Source organism: Protomyctophum parallelum, assembly GCF_964188405.1.
Source record: "Protomyctophum parallelum genome assembly, chromosome: 2".
NCBI lineage: Eukaryota > Metazoa > Chordata > Actinopteri > Myctophiformes > Myctophidae > Protomyctophum > Protomyctophum parallelum.
The window spans coordinates 49,433,682-49,446,207 of record NC_139699.1 but is presented as its reverse complement, the minus strand read 5'-3'; the positions used below and the strand labels follow the sequence as shown (position 1 = coordinate 49,446,207).

The following is a 12,526-nucleotide window of genomic DNA, read 5'->3' as shown; positions in this document are numbered from 1 at the left end:
AAGCAAGTATTGAGATTTCCACATACTGTCTGTCTACCACGAGTAGGCGACTAGGAAATGCGGAAGTGAAATGAAGGCCTATATGAATGCGAATACATCTTGACTTACATGGCCGGTTAAGACTGATATGAGGTCAAGGGAATTGCGCGGCCGGTTACGACTGAGGTTAGGGTTACAGTTAGGGTTAGATTTAGCCATTACTGTTAGTAATAGTCGGACAACGTGACCAATGCCACGTCGGACAATGGCTGGCAACAATGTCAGTATGTGGAAATGTCCATAGTGGCTGCATTTAATGGTGTTAACGGCTGATGACGGACATTAAATACGGGGTTAACATCCGAAACCGCTCGTATTTTGCACTGTAGCTACTGTTTCTCTACTGTTTTAACCCATTTTGACCTGACGCAAAAAATAAATTAAAAAAAAGTCTTCTGAAAGAATATATATTCAAAGATTTGTGCCACATTTTTACGCTATGAGCTTGTAGATATGCTATTTTTCAATAGCTAAATTATAACATAACACCAAAATGGGTTCCCACCCAAAATGGGTGACTCGTGGTCAGATTGCTATAGATTCCTGTCTCTCTTCTGTCCTCACAGGGTGGGCCATAATGAGGTTATCGGTGTGTGTCGGGTGGGCAACGATGCAGAGAGCCTTGGCCGAGAACACTGGAACGAAATGCTCGCATATCCTCGAAAACCTGTCGCCCACTGGCATCCTCTCGTTGAGGTTAAAGAGTGGAATTTATATTGTGATGTGTGCGTTTCTGTGGCATGCATGCAATATTGTGTATTTGCATGACTGTGCATGTGAACTGCAAATAATTTGCAACATTCAGTTTGTTTAAAATCAATGTATGCCGGTATTCCACTCACACTGTCGAAACTGCAGATGCCTGAGTTTGAAAGTTCGCAGTCGTACAGAAACAGCCCGTTACCACAGATTGTATGTGTTAACGCGCATGTTTTTACATACTACTACATATACGAGTAGTTTGTCTTGGTAAAGTTGATGAAGTACACTGAAATAATGGCAGCTGCCTTCTACAAAGAAAAGTATATCACCATTGCAGGCCACATTCCGGCTCCGCATTGCACTTGATTGAACTGAATCTGTGTAATCAGTTGAGGCCCATTTTCAGGAAAAGATAAAGACAAGACAAAACAACATTATCTCTTGAATTATAATATCTCTACAAAGTACAAACTCACTGATGGATGGATAGGGCAGGGCAGGGGAATGAATGGTTAACTGTTGTGCTGTAGAGTCAGTGGGTAAGGAAGAGTGAGGATACAGTCGAGAGAGAGAAAGATCGAGAGAGAGAGAGAGAGAGAGAGAGAGAGAGAGATGGGGGCATGCTAGGAGGTGAAGGATGGTCTTGACCTGTGCGCTCAGCCTGGAATAATTGGTTTATCGTGTTTATTTTAAAGGTCTGTGCCGGCTGCAAGAGTAGGAGACGAGAGAGAGAGAGAGAGCAGGGGCAGGGGGTGCAGGGGGGTTAGCAGTGTGTGGTGAGAATGGAAAGCAAAAAAGAAAAGGCAATTAAGTTCTCGTCAGAGTGAGCGGTGAAGACTAAGACAAAGGGAGAATCAGTAGACCATTTTCATTGTATAGAAGGGCACTTGCTGCATAATGGGACTATTTATTGTTTACTTACATTTGTGACAAAATTGTTCACAAGCCGTTGCCATCCTGCTGCCAAAGTCCCTTAAAATAGGAAAACGTCTCTTCTGCATGAAGCAAATAAAAAAGGCTAAATATGCATTTTTGCACGTTTGTTTTGTTGTTTGTTTATTATTGTATGTCTTATTCTGTTTGTTTTTGTAGTGTGATTTTGTGTAATAATGTCAATGTAAACCTTCGATAAAGATATGAAGACAAGAAATGCATTACACATTTTCTGCCCCCGATCCAATCATTCATTTTGTCTTGAACAAACTAAAAGATGTCTTTAAAAATAAAATCTCATAGATTTCAGCTCTGTAAAGGGATCTAAAATGTTATGTTTACATCAAAGTGTTGTCTCTATGTACTTCCATGGCCAACTATGGGCACACTGGTTTGCCCTCTTGTCGTTTGTTTATTCTAGAGTTGTTCAGATACCGATACTGGTATCGGTTACTCGGGCCAATTCCACCCTCAAGTACTCATACTCTGTACTCCGAACCGGCCCCGATACTTTGACCCGAGTACCAATAAATCATCCAATTGACACTAGGCTGAACGAATGCAACGAGGCGCAAGTCTGACCCAACACTGCAGGAAATGGTCTAACAGCCGATCTACAAGCATACATGACAAGTGACAAGTGTAGATCGGAGATTCATCTGCATCTATGAGAAAAAGGGGGTAAAATAAGTAAAGTACTCGTATCTCAGTACTCGGTATCGGCGAGTACTACAAAATAAGTACTTGTACTCTTACTCGGTCTGAAAATAAATGGTATCGGGACAACTCTAGTTTATTCGGTGCACTCAGTGCATTGTCATTCGAAAAGTTGGGGTTGTCCAGTGTGAGTGTGTCTCGAGCGCTTCATTCTCTCTGGACTAACGTCTGGTGAAATTAAACTGTTCCTCATTTTACTGGGATTTTACTCAATACAGGAAGGCGTGTTGTTTTAACTGGTCGTGTAAATAATCCACACTCAGTGCGTTCTACGGTACGACATTAAAAATACTGAGCACATTCTCGGTGTGTGGGTAAATCCAAACGCACCCTTTGTGTAGGCTGGGAATGCTGTTTTTCTTTTATTTTTGTCTAGTAGGTAATTAACTTTGCATTCATTGTGAAAGTTGATTGAATTCTGACGGGGAAAATTAATTAACATTTGGTCTATTGTTTCCATGCCTTTTTTAGTTACCCACTTGAACAACACACACAAAACAGCCAGGAAATAATTACAAGACTCATTGAGAGTACATCGTCATTACAGGTTGTTGTTAAGTAAATAAAGTATGCATACTTTGGAATTCAGCAGTGGTGGAAAACGTAAAGTATCAATACTGCAATATAGAAATACAAATACTTACAAGTACAAGTAGAAGACCAGAATACAAAATGTAAAAGTAGAAACGTTATCAAAATTTACTCGTTATGCAAAATTTACTCGTTATGCAAAAAGTCCAATTTCAGAAGTTTTCAAATATATTACATGTTTAAAAAAATATTATTTTGATATCTACAAGCACACAAGATATATTGTAGGCACGCTTGTTATGCTACACTGTCAAGTCAGGCAAACTTTGTGTGACCTTAACCATGAGTGTGAGCTGATCTGTGCTGCGTGGAACAATTCTGCTTGACATTCTCTGTATTGGACTCTTCCTCCACAGTACCAGGGGACCGGAGGCATAAGCCAGGGAGGCTCCTGCAATTCTCTGAAGACACCCCCTTCCCCGTAGCCTCGAGCCAACGGCCAACATCGGAACACTTTTCCAGTTGCCACAGGGAGACAAAGCCCTGACGGCCCAACAGAAGCTCGGGACAATGGTACTCCGTAAGATAATGCAGGCTTGTGGTCCTCAGTGTGTGCCACAAACGATGGATAGACACGGACTGCTGCTGCTTCTCTATGAATGGACCTTTGCATGGACGGCAGGATGAGTGTGAGTTGCATGTTTGAGTGACCACAAATGGATGTTTTCTTTTCCTGTTTGGCTCATGGAGAAGGTTGTGGAGTAGGCATTTTAGCAATTTGCCCTGAGCCTGAGGTTGTACTTGTAGTTACCGTTTGTTTTTTTGTTTTATTTTATTTACATAGTCGTGCGATTAGTTTTAATGGGGTGTGTCTGTGTTGCACAGTGTAAAAAAACAGTTGAACTGCCATACTTTTTTTTTAAACATTTGGTGGTGAAATGGTGCATGACGTCATGGTTTGGTGACAATATGTTGCCTTTTGTCTGTTTGTTTCTGAACTTGGACTAGAATGTTAAATTAAGTCAGTTGATCATGACACGTGCAGTGGCAATTAATTTTAGACTTATAGTATCCGTAAGTAAAATGTGTCTGTTATCACGAAATACATATTAATAAAAAAAGACAGTCGTATACTATTGTCATCAACATTGACTGACAAGTCAGTTTGAGTGCATTATTACTACATGCACTATTATTTTGGTTTTCTTTTGTTTTCCGATGAATGTAATTGTTCATCTGATGAAAAACAACAAAGAACAAGGAAACAATAAAAATACACTTCCTTTAAGGGAGGGAGATGAGGAAATGCAGTATGCTTATTTGTCAAACTAAATGGAAATTAAATTGAATAAAGCCTTGAGAACATTGATATCGGGGGTAAAGGGGTGTGTGCAGAAAGAAGAAGACATCCATACAACGAATAGAACTCTGCAATTCTGATAGGTGATCAGTGATTAAAAAAAGGCTACCCTGTGCAACTGAAAAGGCTTTAAGCAGTTATCTCATCTGACTACGGTCTGTCTTGAACGTACAGTACATAGTCTACATCTTATTCTAATAGCAAATTGAAATATTTCAGTCTTATTGTAGTGGGAGAATTACTTTTCATAATCTGTTTTTACATTGGCTTATCAAACTTACACAAGATTCAGCACCAATGCTAAAGTGCTACCCGACAGAGCTTGGCCTTCACTGTATGCATGCAGTGTACAGTAGCAGTAGTTATGTTGTTCACTGTATGCACCCATACTGATTGGTATACCTTTGTTAGGACAGACATACAGTAGGCTACACATAATACAGACAACCCCTGTTCTAGGTCATGGCTAGGAGGACCATTCTGCACCACACCGGAAAAATGAGATTTTGAGCATTCAATCAATTATTCTGAGCATACATAGCCTATACCAGAGTTGCAGACATTGTCATTTGTTCTGGAGCATGTGAATCTCCCTGGTGTTGGAAATGTACAAATCCAATCCGTGAGAAGTCAGTCAAGGGGATCACCATAACAGGCAAGAATAACTGTACACACAGTATGTGTCGTGAGTAGATTACAAATGCCTGTAGGCTGTATAGGCAGGCACAACCCCACCATACTGTATACTGGTTTCCAAATTAGCATCTGCTCTGACACACCGTAAGAGTCCTTTATTTCACATAATGTAACAGCATATATACAGCTTTATAGTAAATAACCAATGCAATTCAAATGAGAATACACAAAGTTAGGGGTGAAAGGAACCCAAGTAATAATGGAAAACAACAAGAAACTAAGTCTATTATTTTGAGATACTCAATTCAAGTCCATTTTATTCATGAAACACACAAAAACACATTAAAACAATTGTCAGAGGAACGTGCAAATACTAAGTCATTATTTTGAGATACTATACCGGTATGTCATTTCGCAAAAGTTTTGTTTTTGTAATGACTCACAGGACATTTCCATTACTATTATAGCATTTCAGTGGAGCATACATGTCACCGCTCTAAACTAAATGAATCACCAATTATTCCCAGAGTTGTGTTAACACTAAAGCTTTCTCCCACCGACCTAAACTTCGTTTCTCCTTCCACTATATATTACTTGTTAGAAGTACATCCCTCGAAACACAGAATCCCTGCGTCTACTGCAAACATGTCTTGTCAGTTTGAATTCATTATACAGTACATTCTGACTTGATCTCTTGTGCATACTCAAACCCGTAGCACATCGTTATTTATTCCCTTACCACTGGAAAAAGTTTTATTTTGGACTGCTGATTATGTTTTATACCCTGGAGAAAACCTTTGAAACTATATGAAAGGAATGGATGGCAAAACCGCAGGACAGCGGTATATCAGTATTTAAAGAGTTGACTTTTTTGAGTACTTGCCATACATGATCATGCCGTATACATAATAGTGTTTCCAAATGCAGCTTTCTCAGCATTAGGATATCTGCTACAAAAAGAAAAGTGCTTTTTTCACTGGATGGTTTGGAATAACTTTCCTGGCATAATGACATTTCCTGTAAAACTGTAAAAGTGGCGGTGCATGTGTTTGCTCCGACGTACTAACAGTCCGACAGGCATTAGTCCGACACCCTACCCCAAACCCTAACCTAACCCTAACCTAACAGGGAAGCCACAGGTGAGTTTTAACCGGCTTTAAGCCCAAACCACACCAAAGGGTCGGGTTGGGACAAAATGTTTTCGTTTTAATTGTAAACCACAACAATGCAACTCATTGAGTTGAGTTGCAAGGAGTTGCATTGGTGTGGACGGTTGACCTTAAAAACTGTTTTGTCCCGACCCGACCCTTTGGTGTGGTTTTGTGTCTTTACCGTCAACACATGTCTGTAGCCACGGGTGAATCTTAACCGGCAACGCATGTGTCTTAACTGGCAACGCATGTCTGTAGCCACGGGTGAGTCTTAACCGGCCACGCATGTGTCTTAACCGGTAACGCATGTCGGGAGCCACAGGTGAGTCTTAATCAGCCACGCATGGGGCTCAGTAGGGTAGAGTGGCTGGATGGTAACCGCAAGGTTGCCAGCTCGAACCCGGGCTCCCCCAGAGTTAGTGTTGAAGTGTCCTTGAGCAAGACACTGAACCCTTAATTGCTCCTGATGTGCTGGTTGGTGCCTTGCATGGTTTCCGCTGCCATCGGTGTGAATGTAATGCACAATCTATGTAAATCACTGTTAATTTAACGCTGAGAGTTTACAGTAATGGAGCCAAAATGGTCCAGTTAAGGTCAATGTGGTTACATTTGTACACTCTCTGAGTTACGGAAGGCCACCTGGAGAAGAACCACAGAACAGGAGATGAAGCTGATGGGCTGTCATGGGCTGATGGGCTGTCATGGCAACAACTGTAGCGGAGGGCACAAGACCAAAGGGGATGGAGGAGTCTCATCAATGGCCTCTATGTTCCTGAATTTAAAGGCCTAAGTAAGTAAGTGAGTTACAGACCCCCTGGAACTCCCTCCATTACCCATAGGGGTCCCCGGACCCCACTTTGAGAACCAGTGACTTACACCCTTTGTAGCCTTTACAGTGTCGTGGAAGAAAAGCTTCTGGAATGTAATTTCTCCCTTGAGAAAACAGAGGTGCAGTCTGTCAAACAACAAAAGTTATCTACTGCACCTCAGACAGTCTGCCAAAAGATGATAAAAAAATGTATCTTGGCAGGAAATAACAAATAGCACATACTGGTCCTATAATATAGGACCAGTATGTGCTATTTGTTATTTCCTCATATATTATATGAGAAGCATTTCTCAGCACCGGCCCAGTTCTTAGCCAGATGTCTGCTCGGGGCTTGCTTCAGGTCCATCTACGTATGTCCAGACATATAGCATACTTATATGCATACCTGTCTGTGTGTGACCTGTCCTTATATATACTTAAACCCCACGCTGGGCAAGACCTGTAAGCTGTAGAGGCTATCATTTGTTTTGGGCGGAAGTTGTGGATTTTGGCGGAAGTACCGCTCAAGGAAATTATGTTGATGCTTTACAAATCAGTTTACATTCTCCGTGAATGAAACAAGTGTTGTGATTGGCTACTTAAACCCTATGTAATGTAAAGGTTCCATTTATTACATTGCTGCTTAATTAGTAATTCATTATTCCTCTTATTTGAGTATTACTTCATACTGTTTATTGTTTATATTAGAGCCCCATTAGTCACTGCTTCAGTAGAGACTATTCTTCCAGGGGTCAAAGTACAATTATTACAATTGCATTAAAATAACAAAAATTAGCAAAAAAAAAAGAAAAGCAAAACATATGAATTATTTATTTTAGCAAAACTTAACTGTATGGCTGGATTCTGAATTATTTAAATTATATTTAACTACACATAGAGCACCGAAGTCTGACGTCACTTTCAGTAGAGGGCGTCAGTCCCCAGGTTCATGTATTTGTTTAGTTGCATTGAAATCCCCATTGAGGCGATTTGAGATCGCCTCATATAACAACTGTGTTTGAAAAATAAACATGTCACCCCGGCCGCTTCACTCATATGGATATGAAGAATCAACTGACTGAGAGAAAACGCTAATGTTACTGCTGCTGAATTAGTTAGATTTTCGCTAGAAGCAGACTGTATCATATATGAGTGACTGACTGTTGCAAACGATACAGAGACACCTTCCCGACAATAACGCCGAGACAGCTTGTTTATTTTTGGACCACAACGCTTATAGTAGACGATATTAAGATCACCCCATGTTATTCTCCATAAAGAAATCACTTCCGCGAACCAGGGGAATCGTCGGGATGAGCGAGTTACGTCAGGACTTCGGTGCTCTATTGTTATGATTAAGTCTGAATGGAGGGCCCAGCGTGACTTGTCTCGTCTGTGGCGGCACGTTTTAGATTTTCTGTTTTACACACCATTATAATGTTAACATTTTTATCTACTAACCTACTAGTGGTTCTCAATTTTCTTATTTGCAAAAAGCTGCTTAACTCTCAGAGTTACAGACCTGTCAAGGTCATTCAGGGCTATATATTCATGGGTTTCTTTCTGGTCATATTATTGTGCGCTCATTTTGTATGTCCGTGGCAAAAATGGAATGTTGACCAAAATGTCCACCACCAGCCAACATGGCGATAACCTCTTATCTGCACTGACTGCTTAAATCAGCCATCGACAACAACCCCACACAGTCTACTTTTGTGGGGACTGTAATTGGAGTGTCACGAGTCACCTGAGATGCACAGTTCGCTGTGATCAGTGTACAACCTCTGTGTAGCTTTTGTGGTCTATGTAGGCTACCGTGTATCGGGGCACATACGGTACATAGCCTAGGCCATGGGTTCCCAAAGTGGGGTCCAGGACCCCTAGGGGTACTTGAGGGAGTTCCAGGGTGTACAAAAAGAGTGTACAAATGCAATGGAACCCGTTAGAGTCCATTTGGTTCCATTTGTACACTCTGTGAGTTAAATTAACAGTGGTATTACAATATAAATTGGGGTACCAGAGATATAAATCAAGCTGTCCTTAATGTGACACCTCAGCTATGGCTGTGCCCAGGCCCAGGGCAATGTCTAAATTGGGGAGAAAAGGGGTTAAAAAGATCTGTCCGATATGCCGGCCCGGTGTGTGATTGGGAGTATCAGAGGCACCAGGGAACACGTCCTCAACGTTTTTTGGGATGAATCCAAAACAACTCATCTAACTGTATCGTTTGTGTGCCCATATATGGAGATCCCTGATGTCATCAGTATATGCCTGCATATGGAGATCCCTGATGTCATCAGTATATGCCTGCATATGGAGATCCCTGATGTCATCAGTATATGCCTGCATATGGAGATCCCTGATGTCATCAGTATATGCCTGCATATGGAGATCCCTGATGTCATCAGTATATGCCTGTATATGGAGATCCCTGATGTCATCAGTATATGCCTGTATATGGAGATCCCTGATGTCATCAGTATATGCCTGTACGGTATATGGAGATCCCTGATGTCATCAGTATATGCCTGCATATGGAGATCCCTGATGTCATCAGTATATGCCTGCATATGGAGATCCCTGATGTCATCAGTATATGCCTGCATATGGAGATCCCTGATGTCATCAGTATATGCCTGCATATGGAGATCCCTGATGTCATCAGTATATGCCTGTATATGGGCAGTCAAAAAATGCCCACATATGGTGTCGTGACCACACACCATATTTGGGTGTAGCTGCAGTGGGAATTCTATTACGGTTGTGTCTAAGTCGTAATGGACCATTATAAAGCGCTTTGAGTGGCACAGTGCATAGAAAAGTGCTATAAAAATCCAATACATTATTATCATCATCATCATTATTATGATTAATAAGAATTAATACAGTTTTTGGTCTGAGAAGCTAAATGTGATGGCTCAAATGCAGAATAAATAATGGGATCTATCTATCTATCTATCTATCTATCTATCTATCTATCGCTAGATGCGGGAGCAATGTAACACACCTGGGATTGATATAAAATCGTGATATTTATGTGGTCTAATCAGAAACGAGCCAATCTGAATGAAGTATTGGGACTAACCGTTTTAGATATTTTTTTTCAACAGCACTTTTTGTTTTCTGAAAGTCTTTTTCTGTTTATTTTTTATTATTTAGTTTTAGTTTTCTTTTTTGCCTGCCCAGTAGAAAGCTGTTTTTGTTTGTTTTCTTTTTAATTAGAAAGCTGTTGTTTGTTTGTTTTCTTTTTAATTAAACAAACTTACTTTCATAATGATTTTTCTTTTTTAACTTTTTTTACTTCACATTCAACCAAACAAAAATATAAATATATATACATAATATAAAGGGCATTCTGTAGTTTTTCGAGGGGTGCTGCTAACCATAATGACTTCATATTAGGCTTATTTTAGTCGACCCCCATCGAGTCCATCGACTCCTCTGTGCTCCCTTGTGCCTCATCTCCGCAGCCGCCTGGCATTCCATCAGCTGGCATTCCAAAAGGCATTCCTCCGCCGTATGACTTCATAATAGGGTCACACACTTTCTGCAGCTCTTTGAGCTGATGCTCGTACTCCTCTTTGTCAGCCAACTGGTTGCTGTCCATCCAGGCGATGGCCTGGTCACACTGTTCTACCACCTTATTCTGCTCGTCGTCACTGATCTTTCCCTTCATGTCGTCGCCCTGCACGCTGCTCTTTGTCCTGTAGGCGTACGATTCCAGCGAGTTCCTGGCGGTGACCCTGTCTCTCTGGAGGTCGTCTTCGGCTTTGTAGTTGTCAGCGTCCTGCACCATCTTCTCGATCTCTTCCTTGCTGAGCCGGCCCTTGTCGTTGGTGATGGTGATCATGTTCTGCTTGCCCGAATTCTTATCCACCGCGGACACGTTCAAGATGCCGTTGGCGTCGATGTCAAAGGTAACCTCGATCTGAGGGACCCCTCTGGGAGCGGGTGGGATACCCGACAGCTCAAACTTACCCAACATGTTGTTGTCCTTGGTCATGGCTCTCTCTCCTTCGTAAACCTGGATGAGGACCCCCGGCTGGTTGTCAGAGTACGTGCTGAAGGCCTGGGTTTGTTTAGTGGGGATGGTGGTGTTCCGTTTAATGAGAGACGTCATGACTCCTCCAGCTGTCTCAATGCCCAGGGACAAAGGTGCCACGTCGAGCAGAAGCAGGTCCTTCACGTTTTCTGAATCATCGCCTGACAGAATAGCAGCTTGTACCGCAGCTCCATAAGCCACTGCCTCATCCGGGTTGATGCTCTTGTTCAGCTCCCTGCCGTTGAACAAATCCTGCAGGAGTTTCTGTATTTTGGGGATTCTGGTGGAGCCTCCGACCAGGACAATGTCATGAATGTTTCCCTTGTCCATTTTGGCATCTCTAAGGGCTTTTTCCACAGGCTCTAACGTGCCCCTGAAGAGGTCAGAGCACAGCTCCTCAAAGCGAGCCCTGGTGATGGAAGTGTAGAAGTCGATGCCCTCAGCAAGAGAGTCAATCTCGATGCTAGCCTGAGAGCTGGAGGACAGCGTTCTCTTAGCCCTCTCACAAGCTGTGCGCAGCCTCCTCAGAGCCCTCTTGTTCTGGCTGATGTCCCTCTTGTGTTTCCTCTTGAACTCCTCCATGAAGTGGTTGACCACACGGTTGTCAAAGTCCTCTCCGCCCAGGTGAGTGTCCCCAGCTGTGGACTTGACTTCAAAGATGCCATCTTCGATGGTCAGAATGGACACATCGAACGTGCCCCCACCCAGGTCAAAGATCAGGACATTGCGTTCGCCTGACTTGACTTTGTCGAGTCCGTACGCGATCGCAGCTGCAGTCGGCTCGTTGACTATTCTCAATATGTTCAGTCCCGCAATGACGCCAGCATCCTTCGTAGCCTGCCTCTGTGAGTCGTTGAAGTAAGCCGGTACTGTGACGACGGCATTGGTCACCTTCTTGCCCAGGTAGGCCTCAGCGATCTCTTTCATTTTCACCAGGACCATGGAGGAGATCTCCTCCGGGTTGAAGGATTTGCTCTCCCCCTTGTATTCCACCTGGATTTTGGGCTTCCCTCCGTCACCCAGTACTGTAAAGGGCCAATACTTCATGTCTGATTGCACCACCGCGTCGTCAAACCTTCTGCCAATCAGTCGTTTGGCATCGAACACGGTGTTGGTCGGGTTCATAGCCACCTGGTTTTTGGCTGCGTCTCCGACGAGTCTCTCTGTGTTGGTGAAAGCCACATAGCTGGGGGTGGTCCTGTTGCCCTGGTCGTTGGCAATGATTTCTACTTTGCCATGCTGGAAAACACCCACACACGAGTAGGTGGTTCCCAGGTCAATGCCAATAGCTGTTGTTGCAGACATCTCGGATGATTCTACTTAATACTTGTGAACCCTCTCTTCTTGTTTTTAAGTACTCCAAAAAAGTTCTGTGCAGAGTGAATGATTTGAAGGTGAACAAGTATTTTATATTGGCAGTGTGACATCAGTTCTGACCTGGCATTATGGCTGAGAGACATCAGTGTCATGACCTTAGTACTCCATATTTGGTCAAGACAAATCCATATTTGGTCCCGGGGGCACCCTATTGCTGGGGGCCTGCTGGGAATGAGCGCCTTTCAATAGAAGATTGATTGTAGCTGTCAGTGTCACTCACCTTTAGACCA

General features: G+C 42.6%; 2 protein-coding genes across 2 annotated transcripts in view; one reads left to right on the top strand and one right to left on the bottom strand.

Annotated features, from left to right (window-relative positions):
• The window catches only part of syt9a (synaptotagmin IXa), a gene marked incomplete at its 3' end in the record, with an annotated part of 28,377 nt that extends 24,970 nt beyond the window's left edge, over positions 1 to 3,407 (top strand). The window contains exons 6-7 of the mRNA XM_083793697.1: positions 606 to 735; positions 3,339 to 3,407. Of these exons, the coding sequence (XP_083649823.1) occupies positions 606 to 735; positions 3,339 to 3,407 (199 nt within the window). The remainder of the gene's footprint in view (positions 1 to 605; positions 736 to 3,338) is intronic.
• A 6,879-nt stretch (positions 3,408 to 10,286) lies between these two features.
• On the bottom strand, positions 10,287 to 12,224 carry LOC310854661 (heat shock 70 kDa protein-like; the record flags this gene model as incomplete). Its single annotated transcript, XM_083759336.1, has 1 exon — positions 10,287 to 12,224. The coding sequence occupies one exon, from the start codon at positions 12,222 to 12,224 to the stop codon at positions 10,287 to 10,289; it is 1,938 nt and encodes a 645-aa protein (XP_083615462.1).
• Positions 12,225 to 12,526: the final 302 nt, after the last annotated feature.